Source organism: Ictalurus punctatus, chromosome 1 (genome assembly GCF_001660625.3).
Source record: "Ictalurus punctatus breed USDA103 chromosome 1, Coco_2.0, whole genome shotgun sequence".
Lineage (NCBI taxonomy): Eukaryota > Metazoa > Chordata > Actinopteri > Siluriformes > Ictaluridae > Ictalurus > Ictalurus punctatus.
In genome coordinates this window covers 851,342-874,904 of record NC_030416.2, presented here as the reverse complement: position 1 = coordinate 874,904, position 23,563 = coordinate 851,342, and the positions used below count along the sequence as shown (strand labels likewise).

The 23,563-nt window shown below is 40.6% G+C and overlaps 2 protein-coding genes across 4 annotated transcripts; both read right to left on the bottom strand.

Annotated features, from left to right (window-relative positions):
• Window positions 1–628: 628 nt before the first annotated feature.
• Window positions 629–3,670, bottom strand: LOC128628627 (uncharacterized). The gene is made up of 3 exons (XM_017464787.2): window positions 3,649–3,670; window positions 3,392–3,461; window positions 629–3,195 (listed from the first exon to the last, which is right to left on the bottom strand). The coding sequence occupies exons 2-3, from the start codon at window positions 3,418–3,420 to the stop codon at window positions 1,644–1,646; spliced, it is 1,581 nt and encodes a 526-aa protein (XP_017320276.1). The 5' UTR covers window positions 3,421–3,461; window positions 3,649–3,670; the 3' UTR covers window positions 629–1,643.
• A 5,618-nt stretch (window positions 3,671–9,288) lies between these two features.
• Window positions 9,289–23,563, bottom strand: LOC108263717 (uncharacterized). Of its 3 annotated transcripts, none has more exons than XM_047157767.2 (3): window positions 23,236–23,563; window positions 23,022–23,116; window positions 9,289–11,865 (listed from the first exon to the last, which is right to left on the bottom strand). In XM_047157767.2, exons 1-3 carry the CDS (start codon window positions 23,317–23,319, stop codon window positions 10,299–10,301), a joined length of 1,746 nt encoding a protein of 581 aa, XP_047013723.1. In that variant the 5' UTR covers window positions 23,320–23,563; the 3' UTR covers window positions 9,289–10,298. The 3 variants fall into 3 exon arrangements, with proteins under 3 accessions (XP_047013723.1, XP_047013759.1, XP_017318564.2); XM_047157803.2 differs by having other exon boundaries at window positions 23,022–23,091; window positions 23,236–23,561; XM_017463075.3 differs by lacking the exons at window positions 23,022–23,116; window positions 23,236–23,563 and adding an exon at window positions 12,978–13,285.

Below are 23,563 nucleotides of genomic sequence, written 5' to 3'. Positions count from 1 at the left end.
TTAGACTTAGAACTTAAGACCAAATGTGATGCTTAAGTTTGCTCACATCTCTACATTTAGTCAATTTTTAATGGGAAGGGTTCTAGTCTTAGTCTTAATTTTAGAGGGTACCTAGCTAAGTGCATGCAGAACACTTCAGGTTTGAGACTTCTTTTATTTCTTCTTATGGGGCAAGAAAGTGCCATTTTTAAAAAACTCCCTCACTTTTGGGTTGAATATCTTTGGTGCGGGACAAGATACGAACCTGAAATCTGAAAGCAGGCTTTTAGCCCAGATTTCTATTAGCCCTAACTCTGTAACCAGTGGGATCTCAAACTCAAAATATTTACAGCTACTATAAAGGACTACTGTTCTGTGGGGAAAGAACCAGGTTCGTGTCTGGTCCCCCACCAGAGATATTCAACCCGAAATTGAGGGGAATTTTAAACTTTTTTTTTTTTTTTTTACAATACTACACCAATCTTTTTCATATTAAATGTAAATAAGTAAGTAAATAAATAAACTGCCATGACAAACAGTTACCTGAGAAATGAATAATCATGTTGTTTCACCTTTAAATAAATCTTTTCCTATAAAATTCACCACAACTGGTGCAACATTTGATTTAACAAAGCTTCACAATTATCAGTTGACTTTGTAGGTTATTTATTTATTTAACATTTTTTACACTCACATTACACTAGACATTACTAACATAGATACCACCACCATCTGGTCTTCAAACTGATTCTCTCAACATTGTATGAAGGAACAAAACTGCATTAGATTTCTCAAACACAACAACAACAACAACAACAACAACAACAATAATAATAATATAAAATAAACAGCCAAGCTTATTCATCCTGAGGCCCTACTGACCACAGGAGGTTTTTGCAAGCAATTACAGTTAAAATTATGAAATTTAAAGTAAATCAAACAAAAATAATGAATTATTTTTTTTAAAAGAAAGAATCAGAAATACAGTCTAGACATTGTTAATGTTTTAAAAGACTATTCCAGGTGATTTTTAATGGAATATCTACACGGGCATACACAGGCCCATTTTCCCGTGTGTGCTGGCCACGTCATGGAGTTGATCTGCCTTTCCTGAAGAAAAGCTTTAACACTCTTTGCTCTGTGGTGAGATGCATTATCATCCTGAACAATCACTTCATTTTCCAACAATCGAATGAGAAAAGTGTCCGGAACGACAACAGTTCCAGCATCGTCTCCTTGGCCAGTGCAGATTTGTGCTTCGTCACTGAACATCACTTTCATCCAATCATCCACTCCATGACCGCTTCTCTTTAGCCCACTGTAACCTTGTTTTCTTCTGTTTAGGCGTCAGTGCTGGTTTTCATTCGGTTTTCTATACGCAAATCCATTTCCTTCAGACGATTTCTTATAGTTCTGTCACAAACACTGACTCCTGTTTCCCCCCCGTTTGTTTTTTATTTGTTTTGTTGTGCAAATACAATCTATAAGTGCACTCTATAATTCAATAACATGTAGAACCTCCTTTAGCAACAATAGTTCTTTAGTTCACATTATTAAATTACCTTTAGACCCTGATAAGAATAATGATGATTAAAATGAACAATAACCGACAATTCTACTTTATTTACTCATATAAACGTCTGTTTTTCACCATTATGCATTTATTAGTGACACATTGCACTGAACCATTGTCTTGCCTGTGCCAACTGTTTATCATCAGCTCTTTCTTTAATCTCTTCAAGTCTCTGCACTCGATCTGTGTTTCCTGTTTCCTTCACTTTCTCGATCAAAAAGTCCAGATGGTGCAGTGTATACACAGAGTCAGTATTTAAGGCGATCTCCTCCAGTTTAACCACACACTGATAACATTCTTCCACCAGTCTGATCTTTTCGTTTTCTTGTTCTGCAATTTCATCCTCCAGTCCACTTATCAAACTCTTTGTCTTGTCAGACTTTGTCTCGTATTTCTGTTTCAGATCTTCCATAGTCTTCCTGACCTTCCTTGTTTTTCCCTGATAGATTTTCCCCTCTTTAACATGTTTAGTGTAGTGACACCTTCCAGTACACACTGTGCAGTTCCCCCCAGACATGACACTACACCAGGAAAGATCTCTTACCCACCAGCATCCTGGGTAATGGCAGTTCTCCTCACAGACTGTACAGCAAGTAGCCTCTTTGCTTCCGAAGTGCCACCACTGATATTCTATAGGTACCTTTTCTTTGTAAGCCTCATCCACTGTACATTCAAAGTTATTATTGTCTCTTTCTCTCTCATCTTTTGTCTGCTCAAGTTCCCTTTGCTTTAGTTCGTTGTATTTTATTTTGTCCTTTAAATTGGAGATGGATGATGTCAGTTGTTTGCGGCTTCTCAGCACTGCTACAGTCAAGTTCATGCTTATGGGTTTAATTTCGTTCAGAAAGGTCAGAAAGTTCTCCATGTTTGTCTTTAACAGATCCCATGATGCTTGATAGTCACCAAATAATCCCTCATCATTAAAGTCTTCACAGTGACTGTTGTTGAACCTGAAATACACAGGCTCCCCTCTATCATCCTGAGAACACAGAATTTTCGACTCCTTGATGGCCTTAATAGCATTAATAGGCTTTCTGGAGGCATGTGTGATGAACACAACGATGTTTTTCTCCACGTCGCGGCCGAATAAAGAGAGAACTGCATTAAAAACATATAGCTTTCTTTCAGTGCATCGAGAGGTGAGTGATGTCACTACAAAACACACGGCATCAATTTCACTAACTCCATCTTCAGATCTAAATAACTCGAGTAAACTCTCAGCAATTTTTATATCCTCCTTTATACCTTCTGTGCTTCCAAACCCAGGCGTGTCGATGATGGTCAGAGAGAACGGGCTGTGTTTAGTAAACACGTCATACACTGTGACTGCATTTGTCTGAGAATCAGTTTGGTTTTCTTTTGTTTCTATGATCTCACACCAAATTCTGTCTTCACTACCAACACCCAGGATGTAGGTGACCATGGCATTGATGTTAGTTGACTTTCCGGCTTCTGTTTCTCCAACAATTAATATGGTTTTGTGAGGTTTGTTCTCGTCCTTTTTTCCAAATACCACTCTCTTCAGTCTTTCACCCTCAGTTACAGTCCTGGTGTTCAGAATATATCTGGTGATGAATCCTTCTTTTGATCTGCTCTTTTCTCTGATTTCATTTAATCGTTCTTCTCTTGTTTTGTCTTCATTCCTACACATAAATTACATCATAGAGAACGACTCTAGTTAAATTGCATGAATAATTGTGTGAATCTTTAATCCAGGAAAATATAACCAGAGCTGAATAAACTGTTCTGTGAAAAATAATAATCTTTTAAAAATTTTTTTTATTTTTTATCAATGCATCCCGATCCTTTGATTGGGTGTATAGTTAAAGGAAACCTTACCCAGGTGGAGAATGCTGGCACTCTGCCATGGTGTTTCTACAGAGAAGCAGCTAGTTGTTTTTGCTTAAATCTGATAAAGAAAGTAAAATAAAATGTAGTTATAAAGAACATTTGTACAAGGAATCTGCAGGTTTAGGAGACTTCTTAAGACATTTTTAATATCACGCAGAATAAAATTTAAGACCAATTTCATAGCAAATTTGCATAAAGCACACAATAAAACCAATTACCTTCCTTAACACACACTGTATATTGACATTTAGAAAGAGTGAAACGAAACGACTAGGAGCCGACAGAAGCTTCTCCAGCTGCCGTGTGGAGAAACTACATTTCAAGCATTATGTAGGGTGTGGAGGCCTACCACAATCAGCTGGATGCCACCAAACTGCTCACAGTGCTCTTGTTGCAGCAGTGCTAAAACCCATTCCTCACATCCATAGGAACCGCTAGAAGCAAATCCGGCTGCATCGCATGTTCCTGCAGAAAAATAATAAGTTATTAAAAACTGTATAGTGTAGGGCTGGGTGAAAGGGTTGAAATAATGAAATCCGGTTTGGTATATTGATATCAATTTAGCTCATGTAGGTAAACAAAAATTTTAACCCCCAAGGGGTTTAGTGGTTATCACGTTCGCCTCACACCTCCAGGGTCGGGGGTTCGATTCCCACCGTGGCCCTGTGTGTGTGGAGTTTGCATGTTCTCCCCGTGCTGCGGGGGTTTCCTCCGGGTACTCCGGTTTCCTCCCCCAGTCCAAACACATGCATGGTAGGCTGATTGGCGTGTCTAAAGTGTCCGTAGTGTATGAATGTGTGTGTGAGTGTGTATGTGATTGTGCCCTGTGATGGATCGGCACCCTGTCCAGGGTGTACCCCGCCTCGTGCCCCATGCTCCCTGGGATAGACTCCAGGTGCCACATGACCCTTAAAAGGATAAAGCGGTATAGAAGATCGATGGATATCATAAAAGAGCAGTATATATCTTTATATATATATATATACACACACATACTTATATATAAACGTGATTGAACTGAGTTGTATTTACATAATTTGTGTTTGTACATCCAACGGGATTTGATGTATGTATTTTCAATGAACTGAATAAAATCCAACTCCACACTCTCACCTGTGTTGTGACGTTAATGGCAGTAGACGAATAAAACATTTATAAACCTACAGATATTTGTTTCTGTGTTATTTTTTAATTATTGAAAAATATTTGCAACCTAAGGTCTCGAGAATTTGAAGTAGGCATTTTACTTGATGATGTTACAACTACTAGAAACGTAAAACACCGTCCATAATTGTCCCAGTTTCATAATTAATCCAAATTACAGGGGTTTTTGTTTTCACAAGAAAACTCTAAACACACTCACGTGTGCTAGATGAGTGAATCCTCAATTTTCAAAAAGAGCCAAAATGAGTGGATCCTCATTTTTACCTCACAGTGACGGTAAGATATAACTCTTCTTTTTTATGATTGTTTGGTACACTTAATTTATCGACACAGAATACGCGTTTGTCTCTGAACAGTTGCTAGGTTATAATTTTAACATTCAAGCAGTCTTTCTTTATCTAAAGTTAGCTCACTATCAGACAGCTGTAACTAGCCATCTAACATAATTATGAGAAAAATAAAAAATAAAATAAGCGCTAAAGTAAATAAAAATTTTAAATGAAACATTTTGGCGGCGGTGGGGACTCCAAGAACTTTAATTTTCTTTAATAACAGACCAAACGTACTGGAAATATGCTTATGACAAGTTGTCTAAAATTGTTATTAAAACGCTGAAAAACCTTTCTATCATGAGATATAAATAAATTTTACTGTAGTTTATTGTGCATGCAGATTATATTTTAAGTTGTTAAGCTAAATCATGGAGTTTATAAGACTATTTATTCTTTCTATAAACTTTAAATGCATAGAACATATCCGTGTTTGTGCATCAGTATCTGTAATGTGTGCTGTAGGTACAAAACTCTCATGTAGGAAACTTGTCCAAGATGTAGGCTACTCGATATTGATCAGTCGTATCCGACATGAAGGATCAGCGAATGAAACTGTGACCACAAACACCTTTACCTTCAGTGAATGATAGGCAGTAATCAACAATATGCATTCACACAAATGTCTTAAAAACTTGCCATGTAGATGAATAGATCCCATATACTGTATAAATATGATATAAATATGATAAATGTAATGTAGATATGGTATACGCAGAAATCATGCACCAGATATATACAAATGATTCTAATTATTATACATATGATAAATATTCTATATAAGTGGAGTGTGGAGTGCAAAAGATGAGAGGTAACTTAAAGTCCGGTTCCTGACCGTAGGTCTAATAGGCTCAGATGGATTCATCTAACAAGGGCGGGTGAGGTCTGACGGGGCAGATGAGTTATAAAGTTTGATGGCAGCAGGCAGGAATGATTTCCTGTAATGTTCCTTTAAACAGCGGGGTTGAATAAGCCTGTTGCTGAAGATGATCTTGATTTTCTCTAGTGTGTTGTGGAGAGGGTTGGAATAGTGGTCCCTAATTGACAGCAGTTTTGACTGCATTCTGTCTCTAACCACCTCCTCCACAGCGACAACCTTCGTGCCGACTACAGACTCAGACGTTTTTATGAGTTTGTTCAGTCTGTTAGCGTCCTTTGCTTTGATGCCGGCACCCCAACACTCCACAGCAAAGAAGACGGTGATCACAACAACAGACTGATAAAACATCTGGAGCATCTCGCTGCATACATTGAAGGACCTGAGCCTCCTCAGGAAATGAAGCTTTATATGAAGGTTTCATTGATATAACTTGACACTGCATTGTTAGAACAGAAATACGCATTGGCACCCTTGCTTGGTAAATGGCGCACTTATATAGCGCTTTTATCCAAAGCGCTTTACACTCTGTCTCATTCATCCATTCACACACACACACACCAACGGTAGCAGAGCTGCTATGCAAGGTGCTAACTTGCCATCGGGAGCAACTTGGGGTTCAGTGTCTTGCCCAAGGACACTTCAGTATGTGGAGTCACGTGGGCCGGGAATCGAACCGCCAATCTTATGATTAGTGCACAACCCGCTCTACCACCTGATCCATCAAGCCCTGCTTGATGATGCGAAGGAACTGATGAATCGGTTTTTTGAACCGGTTCATTGAAACAAACCGTCCAAAAGATCTGGTTTGTGGAAATGAATCAGATTTCCAACACTACTTCCCCATAGTTAAAGCTCAAAGGCTGAGTCCGAAATCACGTACTGTGACAGTATGTATTGATGTACTGAATTTGATGCAGTAGCTACTGCACAGCCGGTGAAACAGTACATGCTAATCAGTATGGGTGTGCATTACTACAATCCCAGACATACTACATCCACCATGGTGACGTTGTCATGTGACCTTCGATGTCATCATAAACACAAAACTCTTAAAGGGACCACCAGATTAAAGCAACCGCACCAAAATACACATCAGGAAAGTTAACTGAATTAGTGATGTAATGTGGGCGGGGTTAACAGGCTGAGGTAAATTCGTTGACGTTAGCTTGGCCGGCTAAGGCATGATGGAGATCACAAAAAACGGTTCAAACGCTGTGACAACTGTTTTCTTATTTAAACCTTCAACAAGTTAACACTTTATTCCGGTATTGTTAAACAAGTCCTGTTTAACCGAGCTTTAATACTTAAAAAGAGTCTTCTATGATTACTATCTTCTACATCAGTCGTGTTGAATTATGGGAATTTTTGACTCATGTAGTGTCTATCGGTTGCATACTACAGAATCTCGCCAGAAGCAGTACACCATCCGGGTATTTCTCGTCTACTGAGAACTCGGGCGTACTGCTGATCGCTTACTGTGTAGTAGGGTAACACGCCAGTTTGGATGCAGCCATTGAGACAATAGTTCTCCTGCCAAATTAAACAATAATGGAGAAATAGGGCAACCTTGCCGAATTCCTCTTTCAATTTGAAATTTGGGTGATGAGACTTTACTAAAGGACATCCTGCTATAAATTTCACTATAAAACATGGGAATCCATTTACAGAACACAGGGCCAAAACCAAAAATTTCCAAAGACTTTCCAAAAAAGGATGCTCAAGGATATCGAATGCCTTGAAAAAGTCCAAAGATAAAATTAAGCTTGACTATGATTATGACTATGACTATAACTATGAATAATGAGTTATTGCACTCCAATTGCCTGAAAATAACTTGTCTTTGTTCGACTTAGGGATGAGGATCATCAAACCATGTTTCGTTGTTGTGGACAATTTTGTTTTATTTATATAATCTTTTAATGCTTCGGTCAGAAGGATTCTAATATCTTCCAAAAAATGTTTAGAAAATTCTATTGTAATACCGACAGTACGTTGGGGATGTATATCTAATTCAGAAATAGTGATCTCAACCTCACTAATGTTTTTCATATCATTATCTATAATGGGCACTTTGTCACTTAAAAAGGAGAAAAAAAGATCACAATTTCTCTCAGAATACCTTGATTTATTAAAGATTCCCATAAAAAGAAGAAATGCATGCATCGGTCAATATTTGCTCTTCACTTATTCGGTCATTTATATTAAGTTTATTGATTGTTTTTAACGCCCGTGTATGTTTTTCTAAATTTAAAAAAAAAGTATGAAGACTTTTTCCCCTTCCTTAATCCATGATAGATTGATAGATGGTATAAATTCCCACTTCTCCATATAAAATAAAGACATTTTAAGGAAGTGCCTATGTTACGGGCAGCTTGCACATCTGGAAAGGTATATACAGGTTTTAGAGCAACATCTGCTTCTATCCAGATTCCATCCCATCTTTACTTCTGAGAGACTCCGCCTCTCTAAGATCCTCTTTTTATACCCAGCTATGTTATTGACCTGTTGCCAGTTAACCTCATTAGTTACAAAATGTTCCTCCAGCTGTTTCTTTTTAGTAACACTTACTTTTCCAGCCTTTTGTTGCCCGAGTCCCAACTTTTTTGAGACGTGATGCTGCCATCAAATTCAAAATCATCTTATGTTTCCCTTAAAATGGTACATTTCCTCAATTTAAACATTTGATATGTTTTCTATGTTCTATTGTGAATAACACGTGAGTTTATGAGATTTGCAAATCATTGCATTCTTTTTTTATTTAGGCTACAATTTACACAGCGTCCCAACTTTTTTGGAATCGAGGTTGTACGACTGATTACAGAAACCCCAATACCTCGGCTCATGCTGGTCCTAGATAAACATTTTGCACATTTGAGGCTCTTAGACTTAGAACTTAAGACCAAATGTGATGCTTAAGTTTGCTCACATCTCTACATTTAGTCAATTTTTAATGGGAAGGGTTCTAGTCTTAGTCTTAATTTTAGAGGGTACCTAGCTAAGTGCATGCAGAACTCTTCAGGTTTGAGACTTCTTTTATTTCTTCTTATGGGGCAAGAAAGTGCCATTTTTAAAAAACTCCCTCACTTTTGGGTTGAATATCTTTGGTGCGGGACAAGATACGAACCTGAAATCTGAAAGCAGGCTTTTAGCCCAGATTTCTATTAGCCCTAACTCTGTAACCAGTGGGATCTCAAACTCAAAATATTTACAGCTACTATAAAGGACTACTGTTCTGTGGGGAAAGAACCAGGTTCGTGTCTGGTCCCCCACCAGAGATATTCAACCCGAAATTGAGGGGAATTTTAAACTTTTTTTTTTTTTTTTTTTTTACAATACTACACCAATCTTTTTCATATTAAATGTAAATAAGTAAGTAAATAAATAAACTGCCATGACAAACAGTTACCTGAGAAATGAATAATCATGTTGTTTCACCTTTAAATAAATCTTTTCCTATAAAATTCACCACAACTGGTGCAACATTTGATTTAACAAAGCTTCACAATTATCAGTTGACTTTGTAGGTTATTTATTTATTTAACATTTTTTACACTCACATTACACTAGACATTACTAACATAGATACCACCACCATCTGGTCTTCAAACTGATTCTCTCAACATTGTATGAAGGAACAAAACTGCATTAGATTTCTCAAACACAACAACAACAACAACAACAACAACAACAACAATAATATAAAATAAACAGCCAAGCTTATTCATCCTGAGGCCCTACTGACCACAGGAGGTTTTTGCAAGCAATTACAGTTAAAATGATGAAATTTAAAGTAAATCAACCAAAAATAATGAATTATTTTTTTTAAAGAAAGAATCAGAAATACAGTCTAGACATTGTTAATGTTTTAAAAGACGATTCCAGCTGATTTTTAATGGAATATCTACACGGGCATACACAGGCCCATTTTCCCGTGTGTGCTGGCCACGTCATGGAGTTGATCTGCCTTTCCTGAAGAAAAGCTTTAACACTCTTTGCTCTGTGGTGAGATGCATTATCATCCTGAACAATCACTTCATTTTCCAACAATCGAATGAGAAAAGTGTCCGGAACGACAACAGTTCCAGCATCGTCTCCTTGGCCAGTGCAGATTTGTGCTTCGTCACTGAACATCACTTTCATCCAATCATCCACTCCATGACCGCTTCTCTTTAGCCCACTGTAACCTTGTTTTCTTCTGTTTAGGCGTCAGTGCTGGTTTTCATTCGGTTTTCTATACGCAAATCCATTTCCTTCAGACGATTTCTTATAGTTCTGTCACAAACACTGACTCCTGTTTCCCCCCGTTTGTTTTTTATTTGTTTTGTTGTGCAAATACAATCTATAAGTGCACTCTATAATTCAATAACATGTAGAACCTCCTTTAGCAACAATAGTTCTTTAGTTCACATTATTAAATTACCTTTAGACCCTGATAAGAATAATGATGATTAAAATGAACAATAACCGACAATTCTACTTTATTTACTCATATAAACGTCTGTTTTTCACCATTATGCATTTATTAGTGACACATTGCACTGAACCATTGTCTTGCCTGTGCCAACTGTTTATCATCAGCTCTTTCTTTAATCTCTTCAAGTCTCTGCACTCGATCTGTGTTTCCTGTTTCCTTCACTTTCTCGATCAAAAAGTCCAGATGGTGCAGTGTATACACAGAGTCAGTATTTAAGGCGATCTCCTCCAGTTTAACCACACACTGATAACATTCTTCCACCAGTCTGATCTTTTCGTTTTCTTGTTCTGCAATTTCATCCTCCAGTCGAATTATCAAACTCTTTGTCTTGTCAGACTTTGTCTCGTATTTCTGTTTCAGATCTTCCATAGTCTTCCTGACCTTCCTTGTTTTTCCCTGATAGATTTTCCCCTCTTTAACATGTTTAGTGTAGTGACACCTTCCAGTACACACTGTGCAGTTCCCCCCAGACATGACACTACACCAGGAAAGATCTCTTACCCACCAGCATCCTGGGTAATGGCAGTTCTCCTCACAGACTGTACAGCAAGTAGCCTCTTTGCTTCCGAAGTGCCACCACCGATATTCTATAGGTACCTTTTCTTTGTAAGCCTCATCCACTGTACATTCAAAGTTATTATTGTCTTTTTCTCTCTCATGTTTCTGTAAAGCCTCTTTTGTCTGCTCAAGTTCCCTTTGCTTTAGTTCGTTGTATTTTATTTTGTCCTTTAAATTGAAGATGGATGATGTCAGTTGTTTGCGGCTTCTCAGCACTGCTACAGTCAACTTCATGTTTATGGGTTTAATTTCGTTCAGAAAGGTCAGAAAGTTCTCCATGGTTGTCTTTAACAGATCCCATGATGCTTGATAGTCACCAAATAATCCCTCATCATTAAAGTCTTCACAGTGACTGTTGTCGAACCTGAAATACACAGGCTCCCCTCTATCATCCTGAGCACATGGGATTTTCGACTCCTTGATGGCCTTAATAGCATTATTAGGCTTTCTGGAGGCATGTGTGATGAACACAACGATGTTTTTATCCACGTCGCGGCCGAATAAAGAGAGAACTGCATTAAAAACATACCGCTGTCGTTCAGTGCATCGAGAGGTGAGTGATGTCACTACAAAACACACTGCATCAATTTCACTAACTCCATCTTCAGATCTAAATAACTCGAGTAAACTCTCAGCAATTTTTATATCCTTATTTATACCTTCTGTGCTTCCAAACCCAGGCGTGTCGATGAAGGTCAGAGAGAACGGGCTGTGTTTAGTAAACACGTCATACACTGTGACTGCATTTGTCTGAGAATAAGTTTGGTTTTCTTTTGTTTCTATGATCTCACACCAAATTCTGTCTTCACTACCAACACCCAGCATGTAGGTGACCATGGCATTGATGATAGTTGACTTTCCTGTTCCTGTTTCTCCAACAATTAATATGGTTTTGTGAGGTTTGTTCTCGTCCTTTTTTCCAAATACCACTCTCTTCAGTCTTTCACCCTCAGTTACAGTCCTGGTGTTCAGAATATATCTGGTGATGAATCCTTCTTCTGATCTGCTGTTTCCTATGCTTTCATTTAATCGTTCTTCTCTTGAGTTGTCTTCATTCCTACACAAAAAATAGATCATTTTAATTTCCTTAACTATGCTATTGTGTCACTTTTTTTTTGTTGCCATTTTATAAGAATAAATTTTTCTGAATTTTATTCTTTGATAGAGTTGCCTCGACACCTATATGATTATCGGGTATTGGTCTGATACCACACTTATTGACTCGTACTCAGAATCTTGCTCCGATACCAAAAACCAAAACCAGGTGATACCATGTGATACTGTACATTGTCGCACTAATGAACGATTCTGTGAAAACATCAGGAGAAGGAACTACAGCATCTTCCTACAATATAAGTAACCTGATAAAACATGTTCATGGTGTTTGAACCATATGCTTATTATGATAATTAGGAGTATTAGAGCAGTCATCCAGAGCATGCAGGGCAGTAGCAGCAAGTGTGGTCATTAAAAATGAGCACAAGGTGTTAGCAAGTGTGGAGCAGTGAAGTGAGGTTGTCGAGAAACCTTGTTGCATGTAAGAGGCCCTTCGGTTCTGCAATGAGCATTGTACACATGTACGCTCCCTTTCACCAGGGTCTAAACTATGTTTATGACTGAAGGTGTAGCTCACACTCACATGCATAAATCTATATAAGATGGCTTATTACATACTTATTCATACCCCCGCTGGTTATTATGTGATATTGACCACTAAGAGCATTGTGTGGTCAGTTTTGGTTTTAAAAAAATATCTGAAATAATCATGGATGAGTTAACTGTGGGAATAAATTTAAAACACAAGGGTAAATTTAAAACACAAGGGTAACAGAGTATGTAGTTTATTGGGAACCACCATCATGCACATCATACACTGGGGAGGGAACAGGACTTGTCAGAGAATAATCAGTAGGTGATGGGTAATATGGTAGTGTGTTTGTAGCAAAGCTACCATCATCATCAGAGGGAAGAATAAACGGGCCCTCCACAGAGGTTATGGAAACAGATGAGCCTCAGTTTGAGTACAAGCATGAGCATAGGTCATTGATGGAATGATACGATAAGTGGGAGGATAAGGAAGCCCTGAGGGTACAGTTGAAGAGCAGAGACGTTCCAGCAGAGCTGTAACATCCACTGCCAAATGTGCCAGCTGATAACACAGATATTCACCCAGGCCTGTGAGATTGAGCAGCCGAGAGAGAGAGAGAGTCCAGCGGCAGGAGGGCGTTGGTCAGAGATGGACAGAGAACAGAGAGAGAATGAAAATGAGATAAAATAGTAGTGGTAACACTTAGATTTTTCCTTATATACATGTACAAGCACATGCAAAGACGTTTAGCAGTTCCAACTCAGCATGGCGCAAGGTCCCTTTCCAGAACATTCACACTAACTGTTCCTCGGTGGTGGAATCCAGACCGCAGAATCTCTCACCATCTTCAAAAAACAGCTAAAGACCCACCTCTTCCATGAACACCTAACCAACTCACAATTAATAAATAAATAAATAAATAAATAATAATAATAAATAAATAAATGCACTTACACCTCTACTCTGTGCACTTTGCTTCTTCTGGAATTCAATTAACGGATCGTGTATGGTAGCGCTTATTGTATTGTTCTCTGCTTGATATATCGCTTTGCTTGTATTTTTCTCATTTGTAAGTCGCTTTGGATAAAAGCGTCTGCTAAGTGAATAAATGTAAATCCAAAAATGTAAGAAACAGGTATCAATACTGTTACACTCCCGCCGGCAGAGGGCGCTGCGGCGTCGAAGCGCAAAGACTGCTGCTGAGCGCGCGTGCACGAGACTCTGTATGGACACGCGTGGTTCGTTTGTTTTGATTTACTCCCTGTTTAAGGATTGGTTGTTTGTCGAGGGTGTGTCTTAAATTAATCCAGGTGTCGATATTTCAGGTTGATTGTGTTAGGTATTTAAACCCTTCGTGTGGCTGCGCACTTCGCGCAGTATTTACGGTAGTTATGTTGCGTGAGAGTTTGAAGGAAGAATGCGTTAGCATGCTAAGCGGTCTTGTTGTCATGTCTTGTCTGAGGTCCTTGCTTCGGATCCAGTGTTCAAGTAAAGCCCGTCTAGACCGCGTTACCGGTGTATTCTGCTAAGTATAAACTAAAGACTTTGATCTGCACCTGCTCCCGCTTCCAGTCCCGTTTCGTGACAAATACAATGCTTGGAAAGAGCGTAAAGTGGAAACACACACACACACTCTATAAGAAGCACCAAAAACATATAACAAGTTTAGGATTAGAAAGAAAATGTGTGTAACTAAGCAATAATAAAAAATATCTCACCCATAATGAAGAAGTGCTAAAATATCCAAAAATGTCCAGGACGATGGTACGGTGAGATGCGCACAGCTCAGTTAGTAGGAAGTAGGAATGCCAGTGAGGGACTTGGAAAAGTTTTAAATACCAGAAAGAAAAACATGGCGATAAGGAGTTATCCAATGGCTGAAAATGGGTTTTAAGGGGATTCCAAAGTGAGAAAAGTAGAGATTAAGGGGAAATCAAAAAAAGACATCAGTAAAACATATTGGGATTTCAAAAGAATGAGAAAATTGGACATAGACTAAAGATCAGACTATAAATAGGGCATTAAGTCTGTGTATAGATTCAGATCACTTTGGGATATCTCACTGATTGTATTTCGTGTTTTTGAACAATAAACTGGATTTCTGCTTCTCTTATCCAGCGTGTTCAAGATTTTCACCTTCAGTTGGGCTTTTGAGTATGATCACTTATGATAAAGGTAATTAGCACCGCTAGTAATTTTTTGACACGACATAACCAATTTAATGACTATTTCTTTAAAAATCTTTGTGTTTCTGTTATATAATTATGTTAATGTAAGTTCTTTTTCAAAAGGTTGCGTTTAGCATAACACTATGACACACGCGACCAGCATCTGAAGCTTGTGTAAAATCCATCCATCCATCTTCTACCACTTACTCCTTTTCAGGGTTGCGGGGAACCTGGAGTCTATCCCAGGGAGCATGGGGCACAAGGCGGGGTACACCCTGGACAGGGTGCCAGTCCATCCCAGGGCACAATCACACACACACACACACACACTACGGACACTTTGGACATGCCAATCAGCCTACCATGCATGTCTTTGGACTGGGGGAGGAAACCAGAGTACCCAGAGGAAACCCCCGCAGCACAGGGAGAACATACAAACTCCGCACACACAGAGCTGCAGGGATCGAACCCCCCGACCCTGGAGGTGTGAGGTGAACGTGCTAACCACTAAGCCACCGTGCGCCCTTTGTGTAAAAGCATGCCTATTTATAGGCCTGCCATGATCAAGTGACGTGGCGATTAAGCGCATCGCGTGATATACAGTATCTCACAAAAGTGAGTACACCCCTCACATTTTTGTAAATATTTGATTATATCTTTTAATGTGACAACACTGAAGAAATGACACTTTGCTACAAGGTAAAGTAGTGAGTGTACAGCTTGTGTAACAGTGTAAATTTGCTGTCCCCTCAAAATAACTCAACACACAGCCATTAATGTCTAAACCGCTGGCAACAAAAGTGAGTACACCCCTAAGTGAAAATGTCCAAATTGGGCACAAAGTGTCAATATTTTGTGTGGCCACCATTATTTTCCAACCCTCTTTTACATGGAGTTCACCAGAGCTTCACAGGTTGCCACTGGAGTCCTCTTCCACTCCTCCATGACCACATCACGGAGCTGGTGGATGTTAGAGACCTTGTGCTCCTCCACCTTCTGTTTGAGGATGCCCCACAGATACTCAATAGGGTTTAGGTTTTTAGACGTGCTTGGCCAGTCCATCACCTTCACCCTCAGCTTCTTTAGCAAGGTAGTGGTCGTCTTGGACGTGTGTTTGGGGTCGTTATCATGCTGGAATACTGCATACTGATCATGCTCTGCTTCAGTATGTCACAGTACATGTTTGCATTCATGGTTCCCTCAATGAACTGTAGCTCCCCAGTGCCAGCAGCACTCATGCAGCCCCAGACCATGACACTCCCACCACCATGCTTGACTGTAGGCAAGACACACTTGTCTTTGTACTCCTCACCTGGTTGCCTCCACACACGCTTGACACCATCTGAACCAAATAAGTTTATCTTGGTCTCATCAGACCACAGGACATGGTTCCAGTAATCCATGTCCTTAGTCTACTTGTTTTCAGCAAACTGTTTGCGGGTTTTCTTGTGCATCATCTTTAGTGCGTCCTTCTGGGACGACAGCCATGCAGACCAATTTGATACAGTGATGCAATTTGAGCACTGACAGGCTGACCCCCCACGAGTTCAGCCTCTGCAGCAATGCTGGCAGCACTCATACGTCTATTTCACAAACACAACCTCTGGATATGACGCTGAGCACGTGCACTCAACTTCTTTGGTCGACCATGGCGAGGCCTGTTCTGAGTGGAACCTGTCCTGTTAAACCGCTGTATGGTCTTGGCCACCATGCTGCAGCTCAGTGTCAGGGTCTTGGCGATCTTCTTATAGCCTAGGCCATCTTTATGTAGAGCAACAATTCTTTTTTTCAGATCCTCAAAGAGTTTTTTGCCATGAGGTGCCATGTTGAACTTCCAGTGACCAGTATGAGGGAGTGTGAGAGCGATAATACCAAATTTAACACACCTGCTCCCCATTCACTCCTGAGACCTTGTAACACTAACAAGTCACATGACATCGGGGAGGGAAAATGGCTAATTGGGCGCAATTTGGACATTTTCACTTAGGGGTGTACTCACTTTTGTTGTCAGCGGTTTAGACATTAATGGCTGTGTGTTGAGTTATTTTGAGGGGACAGCAAATGTACACTGTTACACAAGCTGTACACTCACTACTTTACATTGTAGCAAAGTGTCATTTCTTCAGTGTTGTCACATGAAAAGATATAATCAAATATTTACAAAAATGTAAGGGGTGTACTCACTTTTGTGAGATACTGTATATATGGCACCTGTGAAACGTGCCGTCAGCCTTATTATCTCCAGTGAAAGACTGAATGTTGGTTGTCTGTGTAAAGAAACAAAAAGACGCTTCATTTCCTCTCTATCATTTCTCAAAATCTCTGGACTTTTCTATCCCTTTAAAAAAAAAAGAGAGAGAGAAGAAAAAAATGAGTGAGAGAATTCAGGAAGTGTGTTACGCCTTGCTCCCGTTTCATCACGGGGAGTAGTGCACACTTTCTGTGTGAAGAGTCTAGGGTAGAGCATTATAATGCCTACATTAGGCAGCTCCGCTCGCAACTCGCTCTCTTCTTGGAAGCCGAAGCGAGTTGGTTTCAGAGCATTGTGGATTTGGGCCGGCTGCTGCCGAGGCAGCTAGCCATCTCGGGTCCAGGGGATCTCTTATGGAACCAGAAGAGGAGCCGGAGACATGTGCTGCTCTATCTCTTGCTCTGTCTTCCAGGTCTGGCTCTCCGCTGGATTTTGGAACTCATGTCACGACTCCACCTTCCGCTGTGGAAAGCCAAAAAATAAAAAAATTTAAAAACCGCACACACACACGCACAAAAATAATAGTAATAATTCCTCTCTGACTACGAGGAGCCAGAAGGATGTGCTAAAAACTGAGAGCAGCATATAAAGCGCTGCTTGAAGTGATTACTAAGGCTGGATGAGCCTTTTTCTCCCCAGTGAAAGTAAATCCCTCACACTGCAGAAACTCCCCTGTCTTCCAGAAGTGCATGACAAAATATCAGGCTTCTGGGGGAAAACTATGCATAAGCCATATTTATAACCCCACAAAGTTGGATTATTCCGTCATTGTGGGGAATGAACGCATGGCTATTTAGCTATGCTGAAGGTGGAGGAGGCGCTTGCAAGCTACCTCTCTCCATCAACGGCAGGTAATTAGGGGGGCCGGCTTTGCCATCCAAGCCGTGTAAGGCCACCGTGGCACTGGTGGGCAAGGACTATGCAGTATTAGTCGTGCTTGTGGGTCACTACATACAATGACAGTGTTGCAGGCCTACCAAGCAGACCTGCTGAGTGAGCTCGACATATGGTGGCATTCAGCCAGTTCCTTCCCTGTTGTGTTGAGTTCACCCGGGCATCTATGAGTGGAGCCTGGGCCAGCGCTAGTGCGAGGGAGACACAGAAGGCGAGTATGGCAGCCCACCAATCCTCGCAGATAGCCAGGGGAACCGGGCGGCCACAGTTGCGGCCTGCTACTAGGCCTGATCTGAGAATGGTCATAAAGGCCAAGAAGACAAAGAGGAGCAGTCCTGAGGGGCCGTGGAGGGATGAATCAGGGGACATCAAGTTATTAGGGCAGTTAGCCCCCAGTGCTACAGTAAGGCCTCCTCTAGCCAAGGCTGTCCCAAGTTTTCAGTGTTCTCTGGTCAACGAGCTGTCATAGGGCAACGAAAATTTGATGCTTTCCCTCCAATAGAATGTGTAATAGTTAACATCACTAAAAGACCGTCTGGCAGCGTGGAAACTACTGTCAAATGTGTCTCTATTGGTTCGGTATACCATAGAAAGGGGTTACCGGGTCTAGTTTAGAGTTCAACTGGTGGTTCAACACAGAGATGTTGTTCTTGCCCACATGAAGAAGTTGGGGCTCAGGTTGAACCTCAGAAAAGTATGCTTTCTCCAGTGCAGTGGACAACTTTTCTAGGGGTTATAAGGATTCTACTACGATGAGGGCATTTCTATCCCCAACATGCATAGTGTCAATCCTGTCAACATTGATAAAGATAAAGCTGGATCTTGGCACCCCCTCCAGTCTCTAAGGAAGACTATTGGAACTTATGGCAGCAGCAGCCAATGTCATACCATTGGGCCTATTGCACAGGAGACCGTTTCAGAGGTGGCTGAGAAGTTGGGGGTTTCATTCAAGGATGAAACCTCAGAGTAATCAGTGTCATGCGGCAATGCCTACATGCTCTGAGAATATGAATGTCCCCGGTTTCTAGCCTTGAGTCACATCTGTATGCTTTTCTCCCGATCGCTCTGCTCCCACAAGTTCTAGCGAGAGTTCGCCAAGACAGTCTACATCTCCTGCTAGTAGCACCTTACTGGCCAGCTCGAATATGGTTCTCAGAAATAATACCTCTGCTAGATGGCACTCCTTGGGAGATTCCCACCTGCAGGGATCCACTGTAGACCCAGTGAACTGCGCAATGGCTACAGTCCTGGAGTTCTTACAAGGACGTTTCTCAGCGGAGTGGGCTCCTTCTACAATCAGGGTTTACGTGGCCGCCATTTTGACCAGCCACGCCCCTGTTGATGGAGCCTCTGTGGGGCAACAACCTCTAATTTTGAGTTATATGCGTGGTGTCAGGCGGCTTAGGCCCATCTGCAGGCCGCGCATACCTTCCTGGGACCTTTCTGTGGTCCTGGAAGGTTGGTCAGGTGCCCCATTTGAGCCCTTAGAGTGGATCTACTGTCTCAAGCCGGAGCGCTGATTTATCACACTAGGCCGGAACTATGGAAACTGAGGGTCTGGCCCCTGAGGGGCACCAGCTCATAGATTATGGTCTCAGAACTGAGGTTGTAAAGACCATGTTGAACCCTAGAGCACCATCCACGAGGGAATTGTATGTGCTCAAGTGGCAGCTTTTTGTCTTGTGGTGTGAGGAATGGCAGCTAGACCCAGTGAACTGCGCAATAGCTACAGTCCTGGAGTTCTTACAAGGACTGTTCTCAGCGGGGTGGGCTGTTTCTACAATCAGGGCTTACGTGGCCGCCATTTCGGCCAGCCATGCCCCTGTTGATGGAGCCTCTGCAGGGCAACATTATCTAACTTCGAGGTTTATGTATGGTGTCAGGCGGCTGAGGCCCATCTGTAAACCTTCCTGGGACCTTCTGTTGTCCTAGAAGTTCTGTCAGGTGCCCCATTTGAGCTCTTAGAGTCAGAGTCAGCCTTGGTAGCTCTTCTGTTGGCCCTGAAATCTCTCAAGCGAGTAGAGGATCTACAAGCTCTCTCAGTTGCCCCTTTATGCCTTGACTTTAGCCAAGGCCTTCCTGTATCCTAGGCCGGATTATATTCCTAAGGTGCCTACATCTGCTGCCCAGCCTGTGGTGTTGCAGGTTTTCTGCCCTCCGCTGTTCCACACACCAGAACAAGAGAGAATGCACCTGCTGTGTCCCGTAAGGGCTCTCTGTATTTATGTCCACCACTCCGGCCAGTAGCGTAAGTCAGAGCAGCTGCTAGTCTTTTTGGTGGCGACAGTAGAGGTGATGTTGTGTCAAAGCAGCGCATCTCTAATTGGATAGTGGAAGCAGTCTCTATTGCTTATGAGGCGCGCGGTCTCGCTCCGCTCCTGTTCATAAGGGCTCATTCCACTAGGGGGGTCGCCACCTCGAAGGCTTTTTCCAAAGTGGTATCCTTACAGGATGTGTGTGCTGCTGCAGGGTGGTCTACGCCACACACATTCATTCGATATTACAGCCTTCAAATTCATTCCACCCCAGGTTCGAGTGTCTTGCAGTGACCCTCAGGCTTGGGTCTTTTTGAACAGGCCGTACCCTCGGTATGATGGAGTAGGTATTCTCATTCCCATAGTGTTATGCTAAACGCAACGTGGAGATCCCTTTGAAAAGAAAAGTCTGGGTTACGCATGTTTTCCCTGAGAAGGGAATGAGATGTTGCGTAGCTTTGTCATACCGAGGTAGGCCTGTGAATTGAACGTTCTATTAACATCCAGTCAAACTGTTCTATTTTACCTTACGTTTAGCAACTTCAATATGAAGAATATGAAAGTGTTGTCATAAAAAACAAAATATTTATCCATGTAGGCCTCTCCAAACTTTTATTAAGGCAATCTAATCCACATCCCCTGCTTGATTTACATTGTGATTCTGCTGCCCAATCTGCATCACACGTGTTAAGGGTTTAGCGAATCAATCCTCTGCACATGCACAAGAACCTTAAACGTTATGTTGTCTTGTAAGTGGTAATTTGCAAGTTGCAATGATTGCATTTCCCACTTAGCAATGTTCATTGTGTGAAGTAAAAAAAACAAACCCCACACGTTTACAGTAACAGGCCTGAGTGGCTATTGGCAGTACAGCAACAACAGTGGACAATAACAAGTCGTGTTAGCAACAAGCTAGCCAGCTAGCATTAGATATCCGAGTGATAACTCTAACGTTGTTGATTACCTTATCAAAAAAAATGATTCGTATGGTCAGTGTTATAGAGTTAACCAAGTTATGTGCATGTATATTAACCGATCTAAAGCCAATACTGCTATAAACTAATTTAAAAGTAGTCCTGCTCACTAACCAACAAATAGGACAAAATTAGGATACAAGTTAATAAGTTACTCAAAAAAATTAATCCACTACAGATAATCACAGCAGTAAGCTAATTACATTACTGATTACTGCATGTAAATAGTAATCAAATTACTAATTACTTTGCTTTCACATTACTTTCAAAACCTCTCAAACCTACAAAAATACACTTCACAGTGAAACTCAGTTCTTTCAGTCATTTTAGCGTCAATGTATGACATGATCAGAAAAAGACGGATTTATCATAAAACTTGCCTCGGTTATGTCACTGTGTGTAGGACTACCAGAGAGATAAAATTTTTCTAAATACCCCCCCCCAAAGAAAGAAAAAAACCCTTTTCTAACTAGGCTAGTTTGGCGTTGCTAGCCAAGGGGAGGCACAGCTAAGCAATCATTGTATGGGTTTAGCTACTACAGAGTCATGTAGAGTACATTATGTTTCCTTCTGCTCTGCTCATATCATGTTCACGTAAACTGTAACTCATACAGACATTTACACGCCTTGTTTTCCAGCTCAGCATCAGAGGATGTTTCCGTTTGTTTCCCCTTTACTAGTTAAAAAAAAAAAATCGGTGTTTATCCATTTCCCTCACAATGACTGTAAGCTAGAGTTCAGCAGAAGTGAGAGACTGTCAGAAAATAAGACACGTGTTCTCACGTATTTTCCTGTAAATGCTGTCTGATTGGTCTCGCCTCCGTTCAATGAAGATATCAAATTACAAGCAAATTTCAAATTAGTTTGAACTGGTAGATTTATGGGGCTACAGAGATTCCAAATCGACCCCACAGAGCCCAGAAAGCGTTCATCATCAAGCTTGCACTGCAAAAAAAGCGTCACAGGCATCCACAAAGGAAAAATGAGTGACTTGGGCAGTTTGCACTGCACATATTCTAGGGTTGGTATGATGTGTTGTGATGTGCATGGTGCTTGGTTTAGAGGTCTCAGGTCAACGCATATTCGAATCTCGTCTCGTCTGTCACCACCACTGTCACCATATTGCGAATCCATGTGGTCGGCTCAGTCACGGTTGTGGTGTTGCCGGGTCTTATATGTGCATCTAATTCTTCTTTCACTCTTGTTTTCAGGGCAACTGGAAAGTTGCATGGCACACACTGACATCACATCAGCCCTAACCTAACCGACCCCCCCCCCCCCCTTTTTAATATTAAAAAATAATATATATAAGGTTTCATTTTTTGGCATCCACATAGACTTATTTGTAGTTAACAAATGTTTTGAAGAGGATTATGATGGATGTTTTTAAACTGAGTGCAACAGCACCACTTTATTAAATACTGGTAAATGAGGCCTATTTTTCAGAAGTTTTAAAGGATTTTCATGAATACCAAATTTCTTATGTAAATGCTCATACTAGAGATGTACACATAAATTTGTTCATGTACATGTTGATAAATGGGGCCCACGGAGTGAAATACGTGCAGAAGCAGATATTTTTGTCTGCTTGCAGAATCTGTAATCTGGACTGGTTCACACCTTGCACTCATTTTTAATGACCATGTTTCCCGATACTCTTCTCTACACACATATACTATTACACATACTCCTCAAATACCAGAACATCTTAAACAAGGTCATTAACAGCCACACACATCTCTAGGTGAGTGATGTGTTTTTTAAAAAAAACTGTGATGATTATTCACCAATCAGTCAATGACCATCAGTAAAACAAAACACATTTGTCTCCATTGCAGTCCTACTCAGTCCAAGAGAACTAATGTAGCTAGTGCATTTCATTTAAATAAATAACACCATAAAACATAATTCTACTAATTAAAGTGCATGAACACACTCTCAAATTTAAATATCCGTGACTTTCCTGATTGATTAACAGGAAGTAGGTTACTAGAACCAAAAAACCATGTCATTGTATTCTGTCTGAAAAATGGTATTAATATATCCAAGTTTTTAGGGGGAATTATTAAAAGGTAAACCTTACTGAGAAGAATACTGGGTCTCTGCCATGATGTTTCTACACAGAAGCAGGAAGCTGTTGTTGTTGCTTAAATCTAATCGTGAATAAAAGAAGATTTTCTGTCAGGGCAAAAATATAGAGTTTTAATCTGAATGTCCTCACATACTTCTAGTCATGTAACTTCATATTTAGATAATAATAATAATAATAATAATAATAATAATAATAATAATCTCACCTTTTCTGTTAATCCAAGAACAGTCCAAAGCTCCTTTTCATTGGCAGTATAATGTTTCTTTAAAAACCTCCAACCAAAAATCATCTAAAGAGAATCAGATTTCAGGCAGAGATCTGAACACAACACCCATCCTCTCATGCACTGTTTATAGTTTCATTCTCTCAGGGCACAAAAACAACTGACCACAACCACTCCCATCTTAAATACCACGCGATTTACTAGAAATCTCTACTGCAGTTGGAAAGTGAAAGCAAAAGGAGTTGTTGTTCTTCATCAGGCAGGAAAAGACACTTCTAGATAGAGACACTTCTTTAACTAGTACCGTTTG

What these genes read in the sequence shown, in the direction of transcription:
- LOC108263717 (XM_047157767.2), bottom strand. Translation starts at nt 23,319, where the DNA reads ATGATTTTTGGTTGGAGGTTTTTAAAGAAACATTATACTGCCAATGAA. An exon ending in TTCTTGGATTAACAGAAAAG is followed by an intron (nt 23,117 to 23,235) that starts GTGAGATTATTA and finishes TTGCCCTGACAG; the next exon opens with AAAATCTTCTTTTATTCACG. An exon ending in GAGACCCAGTATTCTTCTCA is followed by an intron (nt 11,866 to 23,021) that starts GTAAGGTTTACC and finishes TTTTTTGTGTAG; the next exon opens with GAATGAAGACAACTCAAGAG.
- LOC128628627 (XM_017464787.2), bottom strand. Translation starts at nt 3,420, where the DNA reads ATGGCAGAGTGCCAGCATTCTCCACCTGG. An exon ending in TGCCAGCATTCTCCACCTGG is followed by an intron (nt 3,196 to 3,391) that starts GTAAGGTTTCCT and finishes ATTTATGTGTAG; the next exon opens with GAATGAAGACAAAACAAGAG.